Below are 25,420 nucleotides of genomic sequence, written 5' to 3'. Positions count from 1 at the left end.
CATTTTCATCACCCCCAGAAGAAACCCTGTACCCATTAGCTGTCACTCCTCATTTTCTCCCAACCCATAGCCCCCATCAATCTGCTTTCGGTGTCTATAGACTTGCAGTTCTGGAAATATCCTATAGATGGAATTGTACGATATGTGGGCCTTTGAGACTGGCTTCTTTCACTTAGCACCTGTGTAATGTTTTCCAGGTTCATCAATGTTGCAGCACATATTCGTTTCATTTCAGTATTTTTTTTTTAACTGCTAAATATCTCATTGTGTGGATTGACCATATTTTGTTTCTGCATTCATCAGCTGATGGACAGTTGTTTCTGCCTTTTATCTACTGTGGCTAATGCTGCTGTGAACATTGATGTACAAGTTTTTGTGCAAGCATATGTTTTCTGTGTGTGTTTTTTTTTTTTTTTTTTTTTTTTTTTTTGAGACGGAGTCTCGCTCTGTCGCCCAGACTGGAGTGCAGTGGCGCGATCTCGGCTCACTGCAAGCTCCGCCTCCCGGGTTCACGCCATTCTCCTGCCTCAGCCTCCGGAGTAGCTGGGACTACAGGCGCCCGCCACCACGCCCGGCTAATTTCTTTTTGTATTTTTAGTAGAGACGGGGTTTCATCGTGTTAGCCAGGATGGTCTCGATCTCCTGACCTCGTGATCCGCCCGCCTCGGCCTCCCAAAGTGCTGGGATTACAGGCTTGAGCCACCGCACCCGGCCTTGTTTTCTGTTTTCTTTTTTCCTTTTTTTTTTTTTTTTTTGAGACGGAGTCTCGCTCTGTTGCCCAGACTGGAGTACAGTGGCGCGATCTCGCCTCACTGCAAGCTCTGCCTCCCGGGTTCCCGCCATTCTCCTGCCTCAGCCTCCCGAGTAGCTGGGACTACAGGTGCCCGTCACCACGCCCAGCTAATTTTTTGTATTTTTAGTAGAGACGGGGTTTCACCGTGTTAGCCAGGATGGTCTCGATCTCCTGACCTTGTGATCCGCCCGCCTCGGCCTCCCAAAGTGCTGGGATTACAGGCATGAGCCATCACGCCCGGCCCTTTTTTTCTTTTTTTTTTTGAGATGGGGTCACTCTATCACCCAGGCTGGACTGCAGTGGCGTGATCTTGGTTCACTGCAACCTCCGCCTCCTGGGTTCAAGCGATTCTCTTGCCTCAGCTTCCTGAGTAGCTGGGACTACAGGCACCCACCACCATGCCCGACTAATTTTTGTATTTTTAGTAGATACAGGGTTTCACCATGTTGGCCAGGCTGGTCTTGAACTCCTGAGCTCAAGTGATCTGCCTGCCTCGGCCTCCCAAAGTGCTGGGATTACAGGCCTGAGCCACTGCGCCCGGGAAAGCATGTTTTCATTTCTCCTGAGTATATAGTTAGGAATGAAACTGCTAGGTCATCCAGTAGCTACATATTTAGACTTCGTTGTTGTTGTTTTGTTTGTTTGTTTTGTTTTGAGTCAGGGTCTCCCTCTGTCACCGAGGCTGGAGAGCAGTGGTGCCATCATAGCTCACTATAACTTCAAACTCCTGGGTTCAAGTAATCCTCTAGCTTCAGCCTCCTGAGTAGCTGGGACTACAAGCATGAGCCACCACGCCCAGCCTGAGCTAGCTGGTTTTTTTTTTGTTTTTTTTGTTTTTGTATGGTGTAAAGGGTCCAAATTCATTTCTTTGCATATGAATATCCAGTTGTCTCAGCACCATTTGTTAAAAAGACTATTCTTTCTCTACTGAATTGTCTTGGCACCCTTGTCAAAAACCAATTGACTATAAATTTGAGAGTTTATTTCTGGACTCTTGGTGCTATTTTATTGATATATATGTTTACCCAGATGTCAGTACTACACTTTTTAATTATTGTAGCTTTGTAGTAAACCAAGAAAGTATGAGTCCTCCAACTTTGTTCTTTGTTTTCAAGATTGTTTTGGCTATTTGGAATCCCTTGCATTTCCATATAAATTTTCGAATCAGCTCATCAGTTTCTGCAAAGAACCCAGCTGGGTCGACAACCCTTTGAGGTAGGGGCATATTATCTCTATTTTACAGACAAGGAAACAGAGGTGTAAAGAAGTTAAATCATGCCGGGCACGGTGGCTCATGCCTGTAATCCCAGCACTTTGGGAGGTGGAGGTGGGTGCATCACGAGGTCAGGAGATCAAGACCACGGTGCAATCCCGTCTCTACTAAAAATACAAAAAATTAGCCGGGCGCAGTGGCGGGTGCCTGTAGTCCCAGCTACTCGGGAGGCTGAGGCAGGAGAATGGTGTGAACCCGGAGGTGGAGCTTGCAGTGAGCCGAGATCACACCACTGCACTCCAGCCTGGACGACAGAGCGAGACTCCATCTCAAAAAAAAAAAAAAGGTTAAATCATTTGCTCACACTTACACAACTAGGAAATAGCAGAGCCAGGGGTTCAAACCACATCAGTTGGACTCTAGTGTCCACAGCCTGGGCCACGGCCACCACCTTCTTAGCTCCAGAGGGTGCCATGCTTCTCACTAGAAGACAGGGAACAGTGACAGATTGTTGCTCTCAATAGCAGGGCACTGGCTCTGAGCTCTGCACTAGCTCCCAGGTGGCAAAGGGCTGAAGGCATGTGGCCAACTGAGCCACCAGCTAAGTTGGAAAAGTTCCCCCATATAAGGTGACACCTCAGCTAGGTGTGGAAGGGGACAGCTCACTGTTCTCTGCTCCTGCTGGGGCTCCGGTTCTCCTCACCCCAGCCTCAGCCCAATAACTGGGGACTTGGTGGCCACAGGAGAGATGACTCCAAGCTTCCGGGCACAAAACTCTCCAATTGCTTGACCCAACACACTACTATAGCAGTCAGGGATTGAACCAAAGTGTTCTTTCTTGGTAGCTTTGTGACAGTGTCCGCAATACTCCCAGTTAGACACTCTGATTCCTTCAGTGGTTACCAAGAAAGTGCTGGCAACACAAGTCCACATAACAGGGAGCCAGATTTTGAGGCAATGAGATAAAATGCAGCATAGGGAATCCTGGGCCTCCAGGGAAGGAAGCCCTGCCAGAGAGTGGGAGAAACATCTGCAGGAAGAGACACCGCGATGAGGAGAAGCTGTGGGGAGCAGAGCCTGGCCAGAGGGTGGCTATTTTGGAGTAATAGCCAGGGCCAACCCTGCCTTGTGGTGGTGGCACGTGGTGCACGGTGACCAAGGGGCCATTCACATTTCTGGGAACTCAGAGTCCAGTGTCCATGCTTCTCGAGCCCAAGGAACCCTTCCCTTCTCTGCCAACCAGGCTCCTCCTCGGTCTCCTCTTAGCCCCTTATTCTCCCCATTCCCTCCCTGTTCCAAGGTAGCTACAGGGGGGGCCCAGGGGAGCAACAAAGCCCTCAGATCAGTCCCTTAAGTCCCTTCATACCCTGGATCTCCCAGACTCCAGCAATCCTCACACCTCATCCTCCTGAGTAGCTGGGATTACAGGCATGTGCCACCATGCCTGGCTAATTTTCAAATTTTGTGTAGAGACGATTTTGCCATGTTGTCCAGCTGGTCTCAAATTCCTGGCCTCAAGCTGTCTCCCACCTTGGCTTCCCAAAGTGCTGCGATTACACAGTGAGCTACTGTGCCCAGCCCTCTAATACCTCTTTGAGGGAAGGCCTTGGGTTTAGCTGTTCCTCTCCCTGACTTGAGCCTTAACTCAATTCAAGGCAGGCCCCCAGCCTTAGCTGCTCCCACTCACTCATTCCGTGTCCAGCCCCAGCGTCCCCACAGGAGTTGGGGGCACCCTCTGTCTCCTGCCGCCTCCAGCTGTGTCCCCACCAACCTCACGCACAGTCCCAGGGCCATGGGGTAGAGCTTTCCTCCCCTCCCTGCCTCCTGGCTCATATTTGTTCCCCACCTGTCCCTCCGGAGTGGCCCTGTGGTCATTTTATTTATTTACCTACCTATTTATTTGAGGCGGAGGCTCACTCTGTAGTCCAAGCTGGAGTGCAGTGGCATGATCTCGGCTCACTGCTACCTCCGCCTCCTGAGCTCAAGCAATTCTCCCCAGCGGGTGAGCCACTGCTCCCTGCCCCTGTGGTCATTTTAAAACAGTCCATACATTCTTTTTTTTTTTTTTTTTTTTTTTTTTTTTTTTTTTTTTTTTCTTTTTTTTGAGACGGAGTCTCGCTCTGTCGCCCAGGCTGGAGTGCAGTGGCGCGATCTCGGCTCACTGCAAGCTCCGCCTCCCGGGTTCACGCCATTCTCCTGCCTCAGCCTCCCGAGTAGCTGGGACTACAGGCGCCCACAACCGCGCCCGGCTAATTTTTTTTTGTATTTTTAGTAGAGACGGGGTTTCACCGTGGTCTTGATCTCCTGACCTTGTGATCCGCCCACCTCGGCCTCCCAAAGTGCTGGGATTACAGGCGTGAGCCACCGCGCCCGGCCAGTCCATACATTCTTTGACCCTCCATTGAAAAGAAGACTCTAATTCCCCTCAAATTCCCTGAATGTGGCTTGCCTTAGCGACTTGTTCTAAAGAACTGAATATACCAGAAGTGATGATGTGTCACTCGGGCCAGCGTAGAAATGATGTTGCAGTTTCCACCTGGCTCTCTCTCTCAGGACGCTTGTCCTTGGAACGCAGCCACCATGCTGTGAGGAAGCCCAGGCCACACGGAGAGGCCACGTGGAGATGCTGGGCTCACAGCCAGCATCAGCCACCAGACTCAGGAGGGAGGGAGCCTTCAGAGGATCGCAGCCCCCAGGCTTCAAGCTGCCCACGCTGATGCAGAGTGTAGCAGAGACAGCTGCCCCGAGCCCTGCCCAGGCTGCAGATTTGTAAGTCAAATAAATGTGATGTGAAACCACCGAGGTTTGCACTCCAGTCTGGGCAACAGAGTGAGACCCTGTCTCTTAAAAAAAAAAAAAAGAAAAGAAAAGAAAAGAAAAAGGTTGGGCACGGTGGCTCACGCCTGTAATTCCAGCACCTTTGGGAGGCCGAGGTGGGCAGATCACGAGGTCAGGAGATCAAGACCATCCTAGCTAACACAGTGAAACCCCGTCTCTACTAAAAATACAAAAAAATTAGCCAGGCGTGGTGGCGGGCACCCGTAGTCCCAGCTGCTCAGGAGACTGAGGCAGGAGAATGGCGTGAACCCGGGAGGCGGAGCTTGCAATGAGTGGAGATCATGCCACTGCACTCCAACCTGGGCGACAGGGTGAGACTTGGTCAAAAAAAAAAAAAGCCGGGCGCAGTGGCTTATGCCTGTAATCCCAGCATTTTGGAAGGCCGAGGCGGGCAGATCGTCTGAGCTCAGAAGTTTGAGACCAGCCTGGGCAACATAGCAAAAGCCCATCTCTACTAAAAATACAAAAAATTAGCCTGGTATGGTGGCATGGGCCTGTAATCCCAGTTACTCGGGAGGCTGAGGCACGAGAATTGCTTGAACCCGGGAGGCAGAGGTTGCAATGAGCAGAAATCATGCCACTGCACTACAGCCTGGGTGACAGAGTAAGACTCTGTCTCAAAGAAAAAAAAAAAAGGTTTGGGGTTGTTTGTTGCAGAGCATTAGATGATTGGAACAGGTTGCAGCCTTGGTTGCGGCAGATTTCTGTGCAAAGATAGTTTGTGGGGGGTGGTGAGATTTGAGGGGGTTCTTCAGCCTGAGGCCTCTGGGCTATTTGAGATCTCAGGACCCGGATTCCAGTCAGGCCACTCAGCTTTGACACCTATTTCTGCTAACCTTCCTCACTGGAACCCTGCTCTGTCATCTACCCTAGCCTGGCTGAGACTCGTGATAGTTAGGGCAGGCCCTGCCTATATTTCCGTGGGTTTTGTACACAATTTGCATATATCTGCATGATCATACTTTGGTGGATTTTTTTTTTTTTTTGACAGAGTCTTGCTCTGTTGCCCAGGCTGAAGTGCAGTGTTGTAATCTCGGCTCACTGCAACCTCCACCTCCCGGGTTCAAGCAATTCTCCCACCTCAGCCTCCCGAGTAGCTGGGATTACAGGCCTACGCCACCACGCCTGGGTAATTTTTGTATTTTTGGTAGAGATGAGGTTTTGCCATGTTGGCCAGGCTGGTCTTGAACTCCTGACCTCAGGTGATCCACCTGCCTCGGCCTCCCAAAGTGCTGGGATTACAGGCGTGAGCCACTGTGCCGAGCCCATGTTGGAATCTTGATGAAATTTCACTTGAAAGTAGGGTTCTGATCCTAAAAGAACATCTGAAGGCACCTGGCCAGGCACTTCCAGAAGAGGCCTGGGTGTGGTGGCTGGCGCCTGTAATCCCAGCTACTTGGGAGGCTGAGGCAGGAGAATTGCTTGAACTTGGGAGGCGGAGGTTGCAGTGAGCCGAGATCATGCCACTGCACTCCAGGCTGGGTGACAAAATGAGACTCTGTCTCAAAAAAAAAAAAAAAAAAGTCCAACATGTAATAAGACAGAAAAAAATATGGGAAAAAATATCGAGCTGGTCTGGGTGAGGGTGGGCAGAGAGAGTGAGGCCCTCCAGAGAGCTCCCCCTCATCCCAGCCATAGCCAGAGAACCCAATTTACCAACTGCTCTCCTGGTATGTTCCTCTCGAAAGGTGCCCCTGGGTTTAGAACCTGGCTCTCCAGGTCTGCCGAGCCTCTTGGGTGTGAACCCAGGCTTTGAAATTCAGCAGCAGCTGTATTATACCGCTGCCTCTTACTAAGTTGAGGCCAGCTGAGACCTCCAGATCTTTGTCAGCATAACTGCCATTAAGCCCAGCCTCTCTCGCACCTGTCTAAGCTGTAGCAGCCCCAGTCACCTGGCTTCAGGAGCCTGGACTGAGACACAATGGCAGAACAGAGAGGCCTGGTCGGAGTCCTGGCTGAGTGCCCTGGAGAGAATCACTCAGTCACAGCCTGTTTCCTCAACTTCAGAACTGGGAGGAAACCAGTCCTTCCTCATAGACAGTGCATGAAAAGCACACAGCCCGGCCTGGCCAGCACCTGGAGAGCGCTCAACCTTGGTGGGCTGAGCAGGCAGTCTCCTCGCTGCTGGCCAAGGAGGCGTGGAGCGGTGGTCAGAATGCAGAGCCTGGAACCTGGCGGCCTGGCCTGGATACAAACTCGGATCCTGTGTGAGGATCAGACTGACCAACTGGCTGTGTGGGATTTTGGACATTTCCTTCACCTCTCTTTTCTTGGTTTCATCAACTATAAAATGGAGATGACCGGTCAGGCACAGTGGCTCATGCCTGTAATCGCAGCACTTTGGGAGGCTGAGATGGGTGGATTGCTTGAGGTCGGGAGTTCGAGACCAGCCTGGCCAACACAGCGAAACCTCGTCTCTACCAAAAATAAAAAAATTAGCTGGGTGTGGTGGCGCATTCCTGTAATCCCAGCTACTCAGGAGGCTGAGGCAGGAGAATTACTGAACCCGGGAGGCAGAGGTCGTGGCGAGCTGAGATTGTACCACTGCACTCCAGCCTTGGCGACAGAGTAAAAAACTCTGTCTCAAAAAAATACATTAAGTAAATAAAATGGAGATGACGGTCACTAGCATGTCTTCCTCACAGGGAGGGGTGAGGGCTCGGGAACTGCGCCTCGTGTGGCAGAGGTCTGTGGTGTGTGGGGTCTGCTGCTACTATCCCAGGTTCTGGGCCTATGAGGGCCCTGGCCCACCCAGCACTCCAGCCCCTCCCCCAGGGCCTGACACAGCCACCAAAAAACTCCAGGTTCACTTTGGCAACAGGACTTTTATTCAGTCAAAATGAGCAGAGTGTGACAAAACCCAAGTTAGGCCAGGTGACCGCCAGCCCCACCCTTCCCAAGGGAAAGAGGGAGGCTCCCGAGAGAAGCTGCTTTGGGAACAGAGGGGGCACTGCCTTGGAGTTTTGTGGAGCCCTGGGCATCCACACATCATTTGGGAGAAGGGAAGGGACTACCCTTCCCCAAGTCCACACAGACACAGCTCTAGTTTTCTAGGAAAACACCACAAATTCTATCTTCTTCAGCTAATTAACTAAAGTTCAGGGTGGGGGTGTCCCTAGAGGGTTGGGGGTCAGGGACTTTTATGGTCTAATCTCATTCTTAAGGAATACACTTATTTTTTTTTTCTTTAAAAAAAAGTTTTTCTTCTGCTATTTAAAAAAATGTTTCTGAGTGTAACCAAAAATAGGTATTTGTTTCCTTGGTTTTCTTTTCTTCTTCTTTAACTAAGTAGTTCAAAGAACAACACAACAGAAAAGAGAAACAAAAAGTCACAAGAACACAACCCTTAACACACCTTGTATAAAAATAGCTTCCGGCCGTGGCTGCTGACAGTGGGTGCTCCCCTGTCGAGGGGTGGATCAGGCTGGCTGGGTGCCTGAGGCTGGGGCGTCTCTGTGGGGGACACCCACACCCCCTCACCCTCACACACACCCATCCCACGCATGGTACATTCCAGGGGCCAGGCCTGCAGGACAGGAGGCAGGCGGCCAGGTGATGCCACCCTCCCAAGCCCAGGTTCCTCATGAGCATCCCCATCAAGGATGGGCTGGCTCAAATGGGAGAGGACAGAGAAGACGGGGACAGGCGGCGTGCTGGGAGGTGGCTCGTTTGGACAATTTATACTTCAAGGAACAAATTTCCTCTCATTTTTGGCTTCTTTCACATTTTCTCTATGCCCAAACCATTTCTATTTCCGTAGGCCACAAGAGTTCCCCTTGGTGGCCTAACCTCTGGCCTCCCCTCTGCGGGAGAGGCAGGTGGGCTGTGGGCAGGAGGGGCGGGGAGGCAGGTCCAGTGACAACACAGCCCACAGAGCCAGCGAGCCTTGAGGTAGACATTTTCTTTCACACCTGGAAATGGGGAAGTGCTTTTTTTTTTTTTTCTTTTTTTTTTTTTTTACTCTGGACAACAGTGTGGGAAGGGAGAAGGGGTCCCCACCAAGGGGGCTTGAGGTAGGAGTGCATTCGGGCTCTGTGGGGAAAGGGGGCTGAGGCCACCGCCTCACTGCCCCCAGGACATTCATTCCGGCTGAGGTAGGTGCTGAGAGCCAAAACAGCAAAAATCCATCCTGAGAAAACAAGGTCGGTGGAGGGTGACAGTGTCAGGGCCCAGCTACAGCAGGGTCATCTTTTGGAGTCGAATTCACCTTCCTCTATCTCTCTCCCTTTTGTTTTTTTTTTTGATTTTAAGTTTTGCTTTTTAAAGGAAGATGTTAGTTCAGTTCCAAGTCATGTGGGTGCCAGGCAGAGGCGAGGGGGCGTCAGCCCAGGGAGGGAACGGGCTCCTGCAGGAACTGCTCCAGCTCCTGACGGGTGTTGCGAGGGGGGGGGTCCCTGCCAAGGCTGCCTTGGGTTTTGACAACCCAAGAGGCAGTCAGGACAGAAATGCTGGGGAGCCCCCAGGACCATCCAAATCCCACACGACAGTAGAAATCTTGCTTTTGACCTGAGAATGGGCCCCCTCTCCGGCCACCCTCTGGAGCCTGCCAGACACTGGCTACTGTTCAGAGTGAGCTGGCTGGGTAACCCGGGCCTCTGCAGGCCTGGCAGTCTGGCCTTCACCGAGGAGGCCGGGGCCTCTATCTGGGGGTGGTGGGGCAGCCGCCAGGCCTGCGCAGGGGGCCGTGGCCTCCGCTGTCTTCCCCTCCATCAGGCCGCACCCCTGAAGTGGCAGCGTGGAGAGCTGGGTCTCCTCACACGGGGCAGGGGCTGCAGGATCCTGCTGGGGAAAGAGCCCGTCACACAGGTGTGAGCTTGAGGGCCAGGGCGCCAGGCTCCAGCTCAACCCCACTTGGGGCTTAGGGTCTCCAGGTCTCCCTGCCTGACTCAGGGGCACAGAGAAAAGACCTGCAGCTTGACTAAGGCCAATGATTGAGGCCCGTGGCCAAGGTGAAGGGGTGCAGGATCAGAGGGTGACAGTGTCAGAGCCTGAGGCGGGGGCTTGTTCAAGACATGGACACTCACTGTGGGTCTGGGGTCTGGCTGCCCTGCTGCCCCGGCCGGGGGGAACAGCTGCTCCAGCTCCTTCATATCCACATGTTTCTCATCTCGGCCCAGCAGGCCCCGCTCTCCCCGTCTCGCCCCATTTAGGGCCAGAATGCCAGGGTCCCTTTGGCTCCGGGGACCCTGAGGAGGGGACAGCTGGTTTTCCACATCCTTACACAAGAGGACCCTAGGGGTGAGCCAAGAGTTGAGGGGAGGGAGAGAGACGAGAGCCAGAGGCAGTGAGCCCACATTCACCTTCTCTAGGCCTAGTCCACCACACACCAGCCCAGCCCCTCTCCCTGGCCCAGGACCCACCTGCCCCTTTGGCCGAACAGGAGGAAGAGGACACAGAAGATGATGCAGGTGACCCCGATGTGGATGCCGATGACGATGCCTGTGGTGGACGTCTGGTTGGCGGCCTCCTCCTTCCGGCAGTCACATGGTGGGCTCAAGGCTGGGGACAGGGATGGGTTGGAGGCTTTGGCTCTCCAGGTCTGAAGCACTCCTAAACACCCAGCCTCTGGGGGCTCCTCTTCCTTCAGCTGCTCCCACCCCCAAGTGGGAGTGGGAATACCCTTTGACTTTGCCTACAGGACTCCAGCCCAATCTTTTTGGTTCTTTTTACCAGATACTAGGAATAGCATGGACCATTTCATCCTTGCCACAGCTTTGTAAAGTAGGTACTATTATCTCTGTATTATAGAGAAAACTGGGATCAGAGAGGTTAAATAACTTGACCAAGGTCACACAGCCAGCATGTGCATGGCCAAGCTTCAAACTGCAGTCTAAGCCTGTGCTCTCAAGCGTGGCACATGCTATCTCACCCTGTTACTTTCCCTGCTTCTCACCCACTCAGCCCTGCACTCCATCCCCAGCCCTCACCTGTCCTCTCAGATGCTCCCCTCAAAGACACAAAGCGGACTGTGGCGTTGCCGTCTCCATGCTGGTTGTAGGCGAGCAGCTTCACCTCGTACACTGCAGTGGGGTCTGGGGCAAGGCAGGGCGGCTGAGTGACTGCCCCTGCCCCACCACGTGCTCTGTCCTAGCCGGGAAAGGGAGGTGACCCCTGTACACCACCTCCTGGCCCTCAGCGCCACACCCTGCCCAGCCCACTAGGCCCCGGGTTGTTTCTGCCTCACCAAGCTGGCTGAGGTTGTAGGAGGAGACAGTTCCAGGCAGCAGGATGGGGCCGGTGAAGGAGGTCTTGCTTGCTGGGCGGTAAAACAGCTTGAAGCCGCCCTCGTGCTGGGCCAGCCGGGGCCAAGGCTCCCACAGCAGCTGCAGGGAGGAGCTGCCCAAGACCCGCACTGACAGCGGGGGTGGGGCAGGGGCTGCACGTACAGAAAGAGGCCATGATGTGAGGACCCAGCGGAAGCTCTACCTTTCTACTTTCCACCTGTGACCCTGACCCCCAAAAGCCTGACAGCCCTCTGGCTTCTGACCCAGGGCATGTGCTTACGAAAGCAGCACCTTCCTATGAATTAGAAAAAGAAGCCCTTTCCTCCAAGTAGACTCAGCCCTGACAGGCTCAGGGCCGGGCATCCAGCACAATGCACAACCTGAACAAGTGTGCATGGTGGTTCTGCTCTGATACCCTGAGTGCCTGTGGGTTTGTGCTCCACATCCAGGCCTCACCTTCACCCAGGGTGCTGGCTAGGGTGGGCACAGAGGCTGAGCTGGCCCCCCTTGGTGTGTAGGCCTTGATGTAGAAACTGTAGGCCGTGGAGGGCTCCAGGTCGCTGACCAGGTGCTGAAAGGTGCTCTTGCTGACTGCTTCCTGATACTCCAGCTCCGGTGGGTCTGGAGAGGCACAGGGTGGGCAGGGGAGTGTGAAGGACTGGGGGAGTCCTGCCAGCATTGGTGAAATGAGGGCAGCCAGGGTGCCCAGGGGGGACAGCGGGGAGAAGGAAAGGAAGGCATCGGGTCAGGACGTGCAGGATTGGAAGGGATGAGAAATAGTGAATTAGAGGAAGGGGGAGCAGAGCTGGCCGCGCGCACCAGCAGCCTTCCTGATGTGCAGGACGTAGCCGATGATCTCCTTGGTGTTGGCCAGCGGCTCACTCCAGGACACACGCACCTCAGTGGAAGACACAGAAACCGCCCGCACATTGCGGGGAGGCCCAGGGAGCCCCTCAGCCCACAGTACGGTCAGCCTGGCACTGGCCTGTGATGAGCCCGCACTATTCTCAGCCACACACTGGTAGATGGCCTCATCTTCAGGACCGATTCCAGAAATGGTCAGTGTGCTGCAGGGGAGAGAGAGCCTCAGGTTCCCTCCTTCTCCCTGGAGGTTGACCAAATCTCCCCATTTGAGAGATGGAGAAACTGAGTCTTTCCAGGAGACTAATGACTTGTGTGAAGTCTCCCAGCAAGTTGGTGGTGGAACTGGGACTCCAACCCAATCTCCAGACTCCCAATTCTGTGCTCTCCCTGGCAGGAGGTGCACAGTCTACGCAGGCCACTCACTCCAGGACCCCCTTTCCTTGCTCTCCCAGGTCCTCACCCCAGCACACACCACATACGTACCTGTTGTTGTTCTTGAGCCTGACGTGGCCTCCCGGCCCCAGCACCTGTCCGTTCTTCAGCCATGTGACGTGAGGCGGTGGCTCACCCTGGGCTTGGCAGGTGAACATGGCTGTGGTCCCAGCTGGCCTGGAGATGGACTGGGGATGCTGCACAAACTCAGCTGGGGCTGCGAGTGGGGTCAGGATGGTGGGGTGGGTACAGACAGAGACAGCTGTGAGTGACGGCATGAGGAAGGGAACAGGGGATGGGACCAGAGATACACAGGGCGAGAGGTGGGCTCCAAACACACATCTGCCCCCTGAAGACTCCTCCAGGTGGGGCCCAGCCTCTACTCCTGCCCAGCTCAGGAGATGGCCCACCTCCCTCTTCCCTCCGCTCCAGGCAGACCCAAGAGGACTCCTTTATAATGACTATTTAAAAGACTGACATTTGTATCCGAAAGCAATCAAGCTGAGCTCCCTGTTCAGGAAATTGTTAAATAAATAAATGTGCTAATAGGTTTGGCTGCACCTCCAGAAAGCAGTAATGACGGGGAGATGTATGAGCCTCAGTACCGGGGGCCCCCTCGCCCCCACATTCAATTCCGCTCTCCTCCAATCCCAGGCCTCAAGCCTCTATTAAAACCGGGAAATGAAATGCTCCATCACTTTCATTTGGACAGATTAACGGCACATGGAATGCTAAACAAACGGGCATTTAAGTTCCTAATTCTCCCACTTCCCACCCTTTCCCCCGCCTCATCTCCGGCAGGGAACAACCACAGGAAAACCCTGAAAATGTTCATCCAAGCCCAGTGCATGGGGACAGTTAAGCCCTATGGCCAGAGGCCAACTAAAGGACCTGGTAGTGGCAGGGCTCCGCCCTGCAGGAGGGGAGGCAGCTTTGAGTGCACAGTGAGGCTGCTGGCGACAGCGTGAAAATGACAAGCAGGCCAGGAGCGCACAGGCAGGCAGGTGTGGCATGGACGTGCCACACGTGTGAATGAAAACAGCACGTGGGGAGACACGTGTGAGCGACACAGGTGGGGACACCAGCTGAGATGAGAAAGTGGAAATGACTCCCCGGGTATCGGGGCGCTGACGGCCCCCCGAGGGCACGGAGGGGCTGCTGCATGACCAAGACGGTCCACCCATTCCCAATGCAAGCATTTGACTGGAGAACACACCACCTTTGTCCTGGCCTGGGGGCTGGTGAGGGGCGAGGGGCAGGGCGAGGGCGAGTCCAGGAGACTGGGGTGAGACAGGGCCCTGGGGTTGGGCATAGGCTGGAAGGAAGGGACTATGTGGAGATCCCTGCCCTCCTCCCCAGGGTTGGCTGATCCATACCTTGCACCACCAGCCGGCCCTGTGCTGTTCTCCTCACCCGGGTGCCAGGTCTGTTGGCCGCACAGACGTAGACGCCGGAGTGCTGGACCGTCACGTCTGAGATGATGAGGTTTCCCGTGCCCAGCACCTGGATGCCCTCCACCCCAATAGGGCGACCATCTGGGGAGGAAGGGGAGGGGGGATGGCTGAGGGTCAGATATAGATGTGTAAGAAGGAAAGTAAAGGAAACTTCCAGAGGGCTCGCCCTTCCTCCCGTCTTCCAAGGAGCCTCAGTCTTTGACTCTGCCTCTTCCCTCCCAGGCACCTTAACTGGAAAAGGCAGCAGAGTGCAGCACAGAACCCTCGCGCCTAGCAGCGGACGCCCTGTCCTGAACCTAGCATCACCACTGACTCACGGGCCACCTGCAAGGCCCTTCCCTTCTGTTTCACAATCTGTAAAGTAAGGAGTCTGGATTAGATTGACGTTTCCCAGCCTGGTTTTTCTCTCTGGATCCACAGTCACATATCCATTCTATGCCTGGATGGTAAGTCACATCACGGTACTCCTGTGACCTGGTACGGGGGGACCCAGTTAACTTTGTTTCCCAAACTTGTTAGACCAGCAGGCCATTCCTTCTCGCTTGACAGATCATGCTTTGGGAAATGTTGGACCAGATGGTCCCTGGAGTGCCTAGAGGTTCCTCCTAATGGTGAGGCCACTCTTCCCAGTCTCTCCCAGGGACCCGAGCCCTTCCCCCACCCCTACCAGGATCAGATTAGCACAGTCAGAATACAAGGAGACAGCTCCCCATTCAGGCCCTGAAGTGGTGAAATCTACTCCATTATCCTGCCTGCTGCCCCCTCCCTCCCCATCACTCAGCTGCTACAATGTGGCACAGTCTCCCTGTGAATGCGGCCCCACCCCACCCCCTCCAGAGTTTCCTTCCCGAGTGACCTTTCCGCTCAGACAATGTGGGCCCATCTGCACCCTTTCATTTCTCTCCTTCAGCTGCCTGGGGATTTAGGCTGGGGGACTTAGGGGGCCAGGCTAGAGATTGGGGGGCCCAGAGTGAGGATCTAACAACTGGCTGGGATTTTGAGGGGCTTGGGACTGTACAGCTGAGGAACACGGCCAGGGTATAGAGGACAGGAATGAGCAGGAGGGGACAGATTCTGGGGTGCTGAGGGCTGCTGAAGGGTGCTGGGGTCCCCAAGGCCAGGGTGAGGGGAGGACTGCCAGGATTGGACAAGGTAACCCAGGGAGCTAAGCCATCCCTGCAGGGGGAGGGAGAATGGGGTGGACAAGGGGGCCTCCCTGGTCCTTCCAAGAGAGGGAAACTTACCCTCTTCCCAGATCACAGGGATAGAATGGACCCCCAGAGAGAACAAACAGGATTCCAAATTCCCCGGGAGCTGGGTGAGGAGTTTGAGACTGGCCCTCCCAGGGGGTGGGACAGGCTGGGAGGGACAGGGGCTGTGGGGATGAGGCTCACCCAGGCGGCTCCAGGACACAATGGGGCGCGGGTTGCCCGTGGCGACACACTCAAGCACCGCGGTCTGGTGCACCGTCAGGGTGAGGTTCTCAGGCCCCACGAGGATGGCCGGCTCCTTGTAGGCCCCAGAGCCCGAGCCTGGGAGGAAGATGCCACATTTCCTCACTTCAGCTGGGTACTTTCCTGCTTCTTCACCCCACCCACAGCCCAGGACACAGCGGGTGCGAAACAAACACCAGCCCAGAAACCAGGTCCTGTGGGTAGAGAGATACCAGGGGACCAGGACATTCTGGACATCCGTCCCTCTCCTGCTGGCCCTGCAGGACTGCCAGCAATGGGGGAGTCCTGGACATCAGCATAGGATGGGATTCCCAGGGGGAAATGAGCCAGAGATCCAGCCTCAGATTCCTGTGCACCCTCACGCCAGGCAGCACAGAGCCCGGCGCTCTGCACACATGTGGCCGAGAAGGCTGCAGAGGCCAGTTGAAGCGGGTTGATCTAAGGTTGGGGGAAAGGACCGAAGGACCCTCACCTGACACGGTGAGCCTGGCCCCGTGGCTGATCCGGATACTGGCGATGTTTGAGGCCACGCAGTGGAAAATGCCACTGTCCTCAGCTCGAAGTCCTGTGATCTGCAGGACCCCCTTGGGCAGCAATGTGTACCTGTTGAGGGGAGGGACACAGTTGGCCACCAGCACAGCCATTGATATAATCAGCCACAAAGACTCTGGGCATCCAAGACACAGCCCAGGCCCCAAGCACTGCACCGTCCCAACATCATCAGACTCACACTGGGACTTTCAAAGGTGGATATACCCTCAATTCCAGCCTTGACAACGATCACACACAATCCTCAGACACATCCATGAGCCTAGAATCTGGGCCCAGCAAATCATGTGGATACGCAGTCTAAACTGCGGTTGCAGAAACACCACTGTCTCAGGCACCTGTGGGCACCAACTGCAGCTCCCAGAGCCGCGGGCAGTCCTTCTCTAAGGCCAGAGTCACTGGCCAACTCTTTGTCCTCCCTCTGTCTTTCCCACACGTGACTCACCTCTCATTGTCCGTGTCAATTGGGACTCTGTTCTTCTCCCACGTGATCAGAGGTTCGGGAAGCCCATGGATTTGGCACTGGAAGCGGGCCACACCACCCTCCTCGCCCACGGTGGCCTGGGGATGCACGTGGAAGTCCGACATGGCTGGGGGAAGAGAAGTGTATGAGTGCGGCGCGCTGCTGAGGGCAGAGGGGAGGGGAGAATGGGCTGCAGTGGAGTCACAGGCACGGAGACCTGGAGCCCACTCCATCGAGGGGCAGGAGTTTTCCTGCAAGAGCGATAGCTTGGGGGGCCCATCAGCACTTACTCCAGCCTCCAATAGCTAGGAAACATCTCCCCTAACAGGTGGTATAGGCTGGGCTGGGATACTTTGTAAAAAGTCTGGACAAACTTCTGGGTAACAAACCTCTAATAAGGAAATCCTGGGCTGTTCGGACTTCCCTTGGAGACCTTGGTCCCCCAAAACTGACCCATGAAGGCCAATCAAAGCCCTGCTCCTAAGCCCCACACCCCACTTTTTCAGCTTTCAGATTCATTTTCATAAACTCTCCCTAAGGCAGGAAAGGGCTCAGATCCTCAGTGCTTCACATTTTATAGAATTGGAAGCTGAGGCTCAGACAAGGGAAGCAACTGGTCCAATGTTGCCCAGCAAGGACACTGGTCATCAGGCCCTGGTTACCAGGCCCGGGAGCTTTTTTTTGGTCCCTCCTCCTCCTCCTACTCCTCCCACCCCCCAGTTCATCTGCAGTCTCTTGATGCACCTCAAGAGGGTGTCGCATCCATCCAAGGTGACAAGCCTCTCAGAAGACTGTCAGACCTACCAATCTACATTTCAATGTGTCATAAATATTCAGAGACCCCTCCCCACCTTTTGGGGATCTGAACTAACCGCTTGAACTCTGGTCTGCAGAGATCATCAGTGCAGAGGGGCTGCGGTGCACCCTCCCCTCCCAGTGACAGGCTGGTTAAGTGTTCCTGCCCACCCCCGTTTCCACCCATGCCCAGACCCCACCCTGTAATGCCTGGGGAAGGAGCCCCTCCCACTTGGGTTCCCAGCTTCAGCACCAGGGCTGCGATTTCATTAAAATCCACTTTGCTTCAAGTGCGGGAAGGCGGTACACCATCTGTCCAGGCAGGCAGCCCCTCGTCTCAGGCACTCCATCAACTGGGACAGTTGCTCCCCTCCCAGAGGAAGCCCTCCCCCACAGCAGCAGGGACACTGGAGCTCATCCTGGCTCCTGCTCCTGGCTCCCTGGTTGGGGAAGGCCACCCTCCCCGTGGCCCCCATGCCCCATCTCAGGCCCCCTCAATCCACCAGCCTGATCTGGCCTCCAGGGTGGCCCAAAAGGCAAGCCTTTGTGCCCTTCCACCCAGAGTCTCTGGGGGCTGGCTCCTTTGTGGCGTGTTCTCCATCTCATTTGCATGTGGTTCATTAAATATAAACATGCATAAAAAATCCCCCGCCCTGCTTCCTCGTCTTTGAGGGCCTCCTGGGAGTGTGGCTGATGGGTATGTGCGCCTCTTTGTACATGTGTGCAGGGCTGTGTCTCCGTGTATGTGGTCTGAGTGTCCACGTCTGGACAGGAATCCGTCCACTGCTGCGGCGGGTGTGTACCTCTGGTTCGGTGCAGGTAATCAATCACACACATCCCCACATAGGTGCAGCCCTTATAAACAGTACCTTGGGGCCCTGGGGGTGGGAGGTGGGGGGTAAGTGTCCCAGCTGGTGCTCTCATCAGGCTTGGTGAGAGGATCCCCAGGGAGCACTGGGAGGTCGGCCTTCCTGGTCTCAGGCCAAAGGCTGTGTTTGGCCAAGGGAGGTCAGCCCAGGGTCTTGGGGGAGGGGGCCGAGGTGCTGCTGAAGCCCCTCTACTGCCTCTAGCCCTCCACCTCCAGGAAGGCAACTGGGTGCCATGAGCCCAGGGAGTGGAGAGGGCATCCAGGCTCCCAGGTCAGCTGTCTACGTCCCCCAGGCCCTGCTCCTTCGAAGATGGGGAGCTGCCTGCCTCCTCTTCACTCCAGCTGGAGAGGCGCTCGAAGTCCCCCAGGGACCTGGGGTGGGGACTAATGGCTCTGCTGACTACAGATGCCTCCTCATTAAGGAACGAATCCTTTTGTGCTTCTAGCCCCATTCTGGGCTCCCTGGAGGCACCCAGTGCTAGAAGCTGGCCTGAGGAAATATACAAGGGCAAGGGCTGCTTCTTATCAGGGTGCTGGGGATGGAGAAAGTCTGGCTTCCACTGCCTGGCTCCCTCCTCCTCCCCCCAGCACTAAGCAGCCACAGCACAGTTGGACATGGCGCTAGAGCTGGAAGGGTCACAGGTATGGAGCCAGTCTGATATCCTTCATGTGTACAGTGCGACTGACTCCTACGGGTCCCCTGAGGACGCCTGGATGCAGTTAAGTCCACCTCCTGCTCACATTTCCCATCCATCAGAGCAGCACCTTGCTGTACCTTTCCATCAGCTTTACTTGGTTACAGTTCTGCTAAACATTTAATTTGAAGGGTAGCTTTAGGCTGGGCGCAGTGGCTCAAGTCTGCAATCCCAGCACTTTGGGAGGCCGAGACGGGCGGATCACGAGGTCAGGAGATCAAGACCATCCTGGCTAACACTGTCTCTACTAAAAAGTGAAACCTGTCTCTACTAAAAAGTACAAAAAACTAGCCGGGCGAGGTGGCAGGTGCCTGCAGTCCCAGCTACTCGGGAGGCTGAGGCAGTAAACCTCTCCGCCGTAAACCCGGGAGGCAGAGCTTGCAGTGAGCTGAGATCCGGCCACTGCACTCCAGCCTGGGCGACAGAGTGAGACTCTGTCTCAAAAAAAAAAAAAAAAAAAAAAAAGAAGGGTCGTTTTTGCCTTTAAGAGTAATTGAAAATCATGAATCTGAAGCTAATCTCTTTATTTTAGGAAGGGGAAACTGAGGCCTAGGCTCTCTGCTGGGATGTCCCTTAGTTCTGCAACAAGTTTCTCACTCTCCAAAGCCAGGTAACCGCAGAGTGGACTGCATGTTGGACTAGCTTCTTCTCACTGTGTGGTGGAAAAGTAATGAGCTCTAGGGAAGGCTCTTTACCCCCACCCCTGGGAGTCCAGCTGGCTGCATAGGTGTGGTCCAGGAAGGGCAGGTGCAAGAGGAGGGTGTGGTCCTCTTCATCTGAGGCTCCTCCTTCCCTCCCTTCCTTATACCCTCTCTCAGCTTTTTGGTCAGTCCTGCATATTCCTTAGGCGTCCCAAGATTTCTGTGAGACCCTGGGCAGGCAGCGTCCTCTCAGCCACAAATGAAGGGAGTGGACGAGCCACTCTTCAGGGCCCCTCCAGCCCTGCCTCCCCATCTGTCTTCATGAACAGGATCCACAATCTCTGGGCCAGCAAACTCAGCTTAGCTAGAGTCTCCTAAAATCTTCCACGTACATCTGGTTCATAAGCAATAGTATTTTTTCTGTTTTTTCCTTTTGAGACAGGATCTCACACTGTCACCCAAGCTGATGTGCAGTGGTGTGATCCTAGCTCACTGCAGCCTTGACCTCCCAGGCTCAGGTAATCCTCCCACCTCAGCCTCCTGAGGAGCTGGGACCACAGGTGCATACCACCACGCCCAGCTAATTAAAAAAATTTTTTTTTTCTTTTTGAGATGGAATCTTGCTCTGTTACCCAGGCTGGAGTGCAATGGCATGATCTTGGCTCACCGCAAACTCCGCCTCCCAGGCTCAAGCGACTCTCCTGCCTCAGCCTCCCGAGTAGCTGGTACTACAGGTGCACACCATCATGCCCAGCTAATTTTTGTATTTTTAGTAGAGACGGGCTTTCACCATGTTAGTCAGGCTGGTCTCAAACTCCTGACCTCGTGATCCGCCCGCCTTGGCCTCCCAAAGTGCTGGGATTTCAGGCATGAGCTACTGCGCCTGGCCAATTTTTGTATTTCTTATAGAGATAGGGTCTCCCTATGTTGCCCGGGCTGGCACACAACTTTTTTCTTTAGGAAGTTTGAGGAAAAGGGATGTTGGGGCCACTTCAGCCCCCTCAGGGTGGAACATGTTTGATTCACAAGTGTGTTTATGCCCTGGCTTGTGCCAGGAAGCCACAGAGCTGGGTGGACTGTCCCTCATTATGTCTCTCTAGGGAGAGGGTCCCTGGGCAAACATGAGGAAGTAGGGCTGAGGGCCGGATGTCAGGGCACCCTGAGATCTGAACGAGTCACCCTGCAGGCCACTGTGTTGCTGATGACAGTACAGATCAGCTAGTGTGTTAGCACTGAGTATTTATGTCTGGTGCTGGTGGTATTCTGTCTGTGGCTGGTACACCTGACAGTGGTGCTGTCACTTTGGCTCTTGATGCTTTACACTCCTGTGGATGTCTGTTGGCCTGGTGGGGACAGTTTTGGGTCTCTCACTTCAAGCTGGGTGATGGGAGGTGGGTGATGGGCAATGGTCTTCCAGGTGTGAGGGCCAGAGAAAGCGACAGGGAGGACAAAGTCCTGCTTGGCAGTAGTGGGGAGAAAGGAAGAAGGCACCTTTGTCTACAGCGATCTGGGAAGGAATCTCCCAGCCCCGCCCTGCCCCCACCAGAGGTGCGACCAGGTTGTGGGGAGAGACAGAGGGCAGAAAGTGAGCTTAGCAATTCACAGGACTGGAAGGGAACAGAACACAGGCAGGAAACAGTTCCTGGAGACCTCTATAAATCACCCAAGGGGAGGGGCCACCTGAGAGCCAGATCTAGGGCCGCTCAGGGAGGGGAGGGGGACTCTCTTCCTGGTCCAGGACCTCTGGTGAGGTCAGGCCTGGATCTGATTAGACAGGCTCCAGGGGGAGGTGGGGGGCAGCAAAGGGTCGAGGTAGAGTGCTGGGAAGGAAGCTCAGGCCCCCCACCCTTTGGCCATAGCCAGACTCCTATCCGGTGTGTGATGGTAAAAAAATCTGGGGGCATGTTTGGATGGAGAATCCAAAACATAACCTTTGCAAAAGCGAGGGGCCCTGGGGCTCTGAAGTGCTGGCTGTCCCCACCTCATACAGCCATTCAAGAGGGGCAGTTGTGAACCACAGACTCTTCTGAAGGCCACCAAGGCCTATTCCCTCCTTGTATCCATCCCTGCCAAAGACCAGGGACACGCAGCCTTCTGGATGTCCAGCCCCTCCTCAGACAGGTGGGATGATGATCATGTTTTTGCTTACTCCAGACACATGCCTGAATCCCATACAGTTCTACCCACTGCCCCCAACTTTTCCCTTTAGAACCATAATTTTTCTTTTTTGAGATAGAGACTCATTCTATCACCCAGGCTGCAGTGCAGTGGTGTGATCTCAGCTCACTGCAACCTCTGCCTCCTGGGTTCAAGGAATTCTCCTGCCTCAGCCTCCCCAGTAGCTGGGACTACAGGCGTGTACCACCATGCCCGGCTAATTTTTGCAATTTTAGTAGAGACAGGGTTTTGCCATGTTGGCCAGGCTGGTCTCGAACTCCTGACCTCAAGTGATCCACCTGCCTCAGTCTCCCAAAGTGCTGGGATTACAGGCATGAGCCACCACGCCCAGCCCACATTTTCCAATATAGTGGCCAGCTATTAAGCACTTGAAATGTGGCCAGTCCAAATTGAGATGGGCTGTAAGCATCAAATACACATTGGATTTTGAAGACCTAGTATTAAAAAAAGAGAGAGAGAAAAGACCCTAATCTTAGGGAAATGCAGATCAAAACTACAATGGGATGTGTACTATCAAAAATACAGAAAATAGCAACTGTTGATGAGGATGTGGAGAAATCAAAACCCTTGTGCACTGTTGGTTGGGATGTAAAACGGTGCCGCTGCTGTGGAACACAGTATGATAACTCCTCCAAAAATTAAAAATAGAATTAGCATGTGATCCAGCAATCCCACGTCTGGGTATATACCTCAAAGAACTGAAAGCAGGGTCTCAAAGAGATATTTGATAATGTCTATAGCAGCATTATTCACAATAGCTAAAAGGTGAAAGAAACTTGTGTCTATTGACAGATGGATAAACCAGATATGCTATATCCATAGAGTGGAATATTATTCAGCCTTAAAAAGGAGGAAATCCTGACACATGCTACAACAGGGATGAACCTTGAGGAGGACACTGCTAGGTGAGATAAGCCAGTCACAATAAGATACTGCATAATTCTACATATATGAGGTACCTAGAGCAGTCAAATTCATAGCCCATAGGGCCTTACATCATCAGAGGACTTTGAGTAAGTTTCAGTCATCAACATCCCATGTCTGTGATGTCCAGTGTGGTAGCTACAAGCCACATGTGGCCATTTATTTATTTTTTGAGACAGGGTCTTGTTCTGTCACCTGGGCTGGAGTGCAGTGGTGCGATCTCAGCTCACTGCAACCTCTGCCTCCCAGGTTCAAGCGATTCTCATGCCTCAGCCAAGTAGCTGGGGTTACAGGCGCCTGCTACCACGCCTGGATAATTTTTTGTATTTTTAGTAGAGATGGGGTTTTCCCTGTTGGCCAGGCTGGTCTTGAACTCCTGGCCTCAAGTGATCCTCCCACCTGGGCCTCCCAAAATGTTGGGATTAACAGGCATCAGCCACCATGCCCAGCCTCACATGTGGCCCTTTAAATTAGAATTACAGCCAGTCGCAGTGGCTCATGCCTGTAATCCCAGCACTTTGGGAGGCCAAGGTGGGTAGTTCACATGAGGTTGGGAGTTCAAGACTAGCCTGACCAACATGGAGAAACCCCATCTCTACTGAAAATACAAAATTAGCCAGGTGTGGTGGCACATGCCTGTAATCCTAGCTACCCAGGAGGCTGAGGCAGGAGAATCACTTGAACCCAGGAGGCGGAGGTTGCCGCAAGCCGAGATAGTGCCTGGGTAACAAGAGCGACACTCCGTCTCAAAAAAAAAAAAAAAAAAAAAATTAGAATTACATACAATTAAAAATTTTAGTTCCTTCCTCTCACTAGCTCCATTTCAAGTGCTCAGCAGCCACAAGTGGTTACTGGCTACACTATGGGTCAGCACCAATAGAGAGCTTCAGTCATCACAGAGAAGTCTATTGGATAGCACGCTGGTCCAGACCTGAGGCAAAGCCGTGGACTCCCCTACCTCCCCTACTGCCTTCTCTCCTGCTCATGGTCTCTCTGGCGGTCCCACCAGAAAGCACCCCACCTCTCCATCCTCATCACTGGCCAGCCTTGCCCCTGCCCGCACCCTCCCCTCTTAGACACGTGGACTCAGAGGCTGATGACGAGGCCCACACCGGATCCCACGCTAAGGCTGTCACGCTGCAGGGCAAGAAAGGCCTCACACGGAAAGATTTCTGTTTCCAGTGAGGAAATACTTGCTAAAAACTTTTTTTACTTTTGTGTTTTTATTTATTTATTTATTTATTTTTGAGACAGGGTCTTGCTCTATCGCCCGGGTTCACCTCGACCTCTTGGGCTCAGAACTGTTTGAGGTAGCGGTACAGGGAGGAGATTAATGGTAAAGGTTCTGGAATCGTACAGAACTGAGTTCAAATCTCAGCACCACTATTATGAGCTGTGGGATCTTGGGCGAGTGACAGAATCTCTGGAAATCTCTATTGTCTCACTTATAAAACAGGGATGATCACAGCTCACGTCGCTAGAGCCACTGCAATAGGGGGATTCAACGAGCTATGTTGGTAAACTGCTTAGCGCAGGCCTTGGCAGAGAGCAAATACTGGCTGGCTATCTATTCTTGAGGGAAGATGGTATAATCTTGAGTTAAAAGAGAACTGAGAGGTTGTGGAAGAGCAGGGCGGGGGGTCAGGAAGAAATGGTGGTGACTCTCTTCTCCCTTTAAAGGGCAGCCTCTTTCCTCAGAGGGGATGAGGCTCGGGGAGTCCGTGATGGAGCTCAAGCTGTCTGGAGAAGGGAGTAAAAACTGGATTTGCAGGGCCTGAATAGTGTGGGAGCAGGATATGGGGGGGGCGAGCAGCAGGGTATAAACCAGAGCCTCTTCTACCTTACTTCTGCCTGGGGGCTTCACAGGGGTCCCAATAGACAAGCTGTCAGTTGGAAGAGGCCACTGGGTAATTGAGGCCTTAATTTCTCTAGTAAAATGTTTATGAAGCCTATAAACCCAGCCCTTTATTGGCCAGGCTCATTCCGGGGGTTGGATGTGGCTCTCCGAGGTATAGTTAAAACACCTGCTGAACTCAGGCACCCGATGGCTACTCTGGCCTCCACACGGACCCACCGGAGCCACCAGGAAGAGTGCTAGTGGGGCACAGCTGGGGAAAGATGGCCCCTGGAGGGCAAGGAGGCCAGCCATGTCGAATGCTCTTTAAACTCCTCAAGGCAAATGTCCCATCTCTAAAAGTCTATGAGGAGAAAGGTGGTGGAGAGAACCCTGAATCTGGGAGAGGCTGGCCACTTGCTCAGGGTCCCTGGTGGGGTAGTGGTCTTGTCAGCAGGGTTCTCTGGCCCAGGCTCACCCTTCCCAACCCTCTGTCCCATGTACCCATCATTTGGGTCCCCACTTAGCCCCTGACTTTGGCTCTGCTAGGGAAGAACCCCCACACTGACTGGCTGTGATCATCTGGGGTGGGGGAAGCATGACTTACTTCCCTGGGCTTCCAAAGGAGCGTCTGAGAGTTGAATGAAGGCTCTGAACCCAAAGAGTATGTTCTGAGAGAGGGGAAGGCTGTGTGGCATCTGGGTGTTGGAGTGGGTGGGGGTGGGTATCGGAAGATGGGTGTCTGGCATTTACAAATAGCCTCAGGGGACTGTGGTGGCTTCGCTGGGGGTGACTGACCCATCTGGGACTTTGCCTAGTGACCCTGCTCTGAGGAGCCTCTGGATGCCTTTGTCTGCCTTCTTGGTCTCCTCATGTCCTTTACCCCCTGCCTTGGGCCCCTGAACCCCAGCCCCTCCCTCCTCCCTCCCTTGTTACCACCAGCTCACCACTCCCCCACACCCAATTCTAACACAAAAGGCAACTTTGTCTTTCAAGTCAGCAGCCATAAATCCACATCTCTCCCCTCTCACAGCCACCTCTGACAAACAGGGGCCTGGATGAAGGAGAGGTGGGGGGCAGTGGGAGGTTGGATTCCGCTTTGGGAATGTCCCCACATCTAGCTGTTGGTCCCCTGGCTGGCGGACTGGGTGAAATGGACTACAAGGCCAAAGGCGTGGCTGCAGGGGAGGCAAAAGGGCTC

At 53.9% G+C, this 25,420-nt stretch overlaps 1 protein-coding gene across 4 annotated transcripts in view; it reads right to left on the bottom strand.

Moving 5' to 3' along the window:
• Nucleotides 1-7,659: 7,659 nt before the first annotated feature.
• The window catches only part of LOC105488438 (immunoglobulin superfamily DCC subclass member 3), a 52,066-nt gene continuing 34,305 nt past the window's right edge, over nucleotides 7,660-25,420 (bottom strand). For 3 of the 4 annotated variants that reach the window (XM_011752466.2, XM_011752482.3, XM_011752493.3), the window contains 12 exons: nucleotides 16,267-16,411; nucleotides 15,745-15,875; nucleotides 15,213-15,350; nucleotides 13,741-13,899; nucleotides 12,416-12,581; nucleotides 11,888-12,135; nucleotides 11,525-11,689; nucleotides 11,029-11,220; nucleotides 10,772-10,876; nucleotides 10,205-10,343; nucleotides 9,869-10,076; nucleotides 7,660-9,626 (listed from right to left, as the gene is read on the bottom strand). In XM_011752466.2, the coding sequence (XP_011750768.2) occupies nucleotides 9,402-9,626; nucleotides 9,869-10,076; nucleotides 10,205-10,343; nucleotides 10,772-10,876; nucleotides 11,029-11,220; nucleotides 11,525-11,689; nucleotides 11,888-12,135; nucleotides 12,416-12,581; nucleotides 13,741-13,899; nucleotides 15,213-15,350; nucleotides 15,745-15,875; nucleotides 16,267-16,411 (2,021 nt within the window). In that variant the 3' untranslated portion in view covers nucleotides 7,660-9,401. The remainder of the gene's footprint in view (nucleotides 9,627-9,868; nucleotides 10,077-10,204; nucleotides 10,344-10,771; nucleotides 10,877-11,028; nucleotides 11,221-11,524; nucleotides 11,690-11,887; nucleotides 12,136-12,415; nucleotides 12,582-13,740; nucleotides 13,900-15,212; nucleotides 15,351-15,744; nucleotides 15,876-16,266; nucleotides 16,412-25,420) is intronic. The other variant, XM_024794959.2, reaches the window with a different exon arrangement.

This window comes from Macaca nemestrina, chromosome 7 (genome assembly GCF_043159975.1).
Source record: "Macaca nemestrina isolate mMacNem1 chromosome 7, mMacNem.hap1, whole genome shotgun sequence".
Classification (NCBI taxonomy): Eukaryota; Metazoa; Chordata; class Mammalia; order Primates; family Cercopithecidae; genus Macaca; species Macaca nemestrina.
The sequence above is the reverse complement of the archived record's forward strand: the minus strand, read 5'-3'. Positions and strand labels throughout refer to the sequence as shown.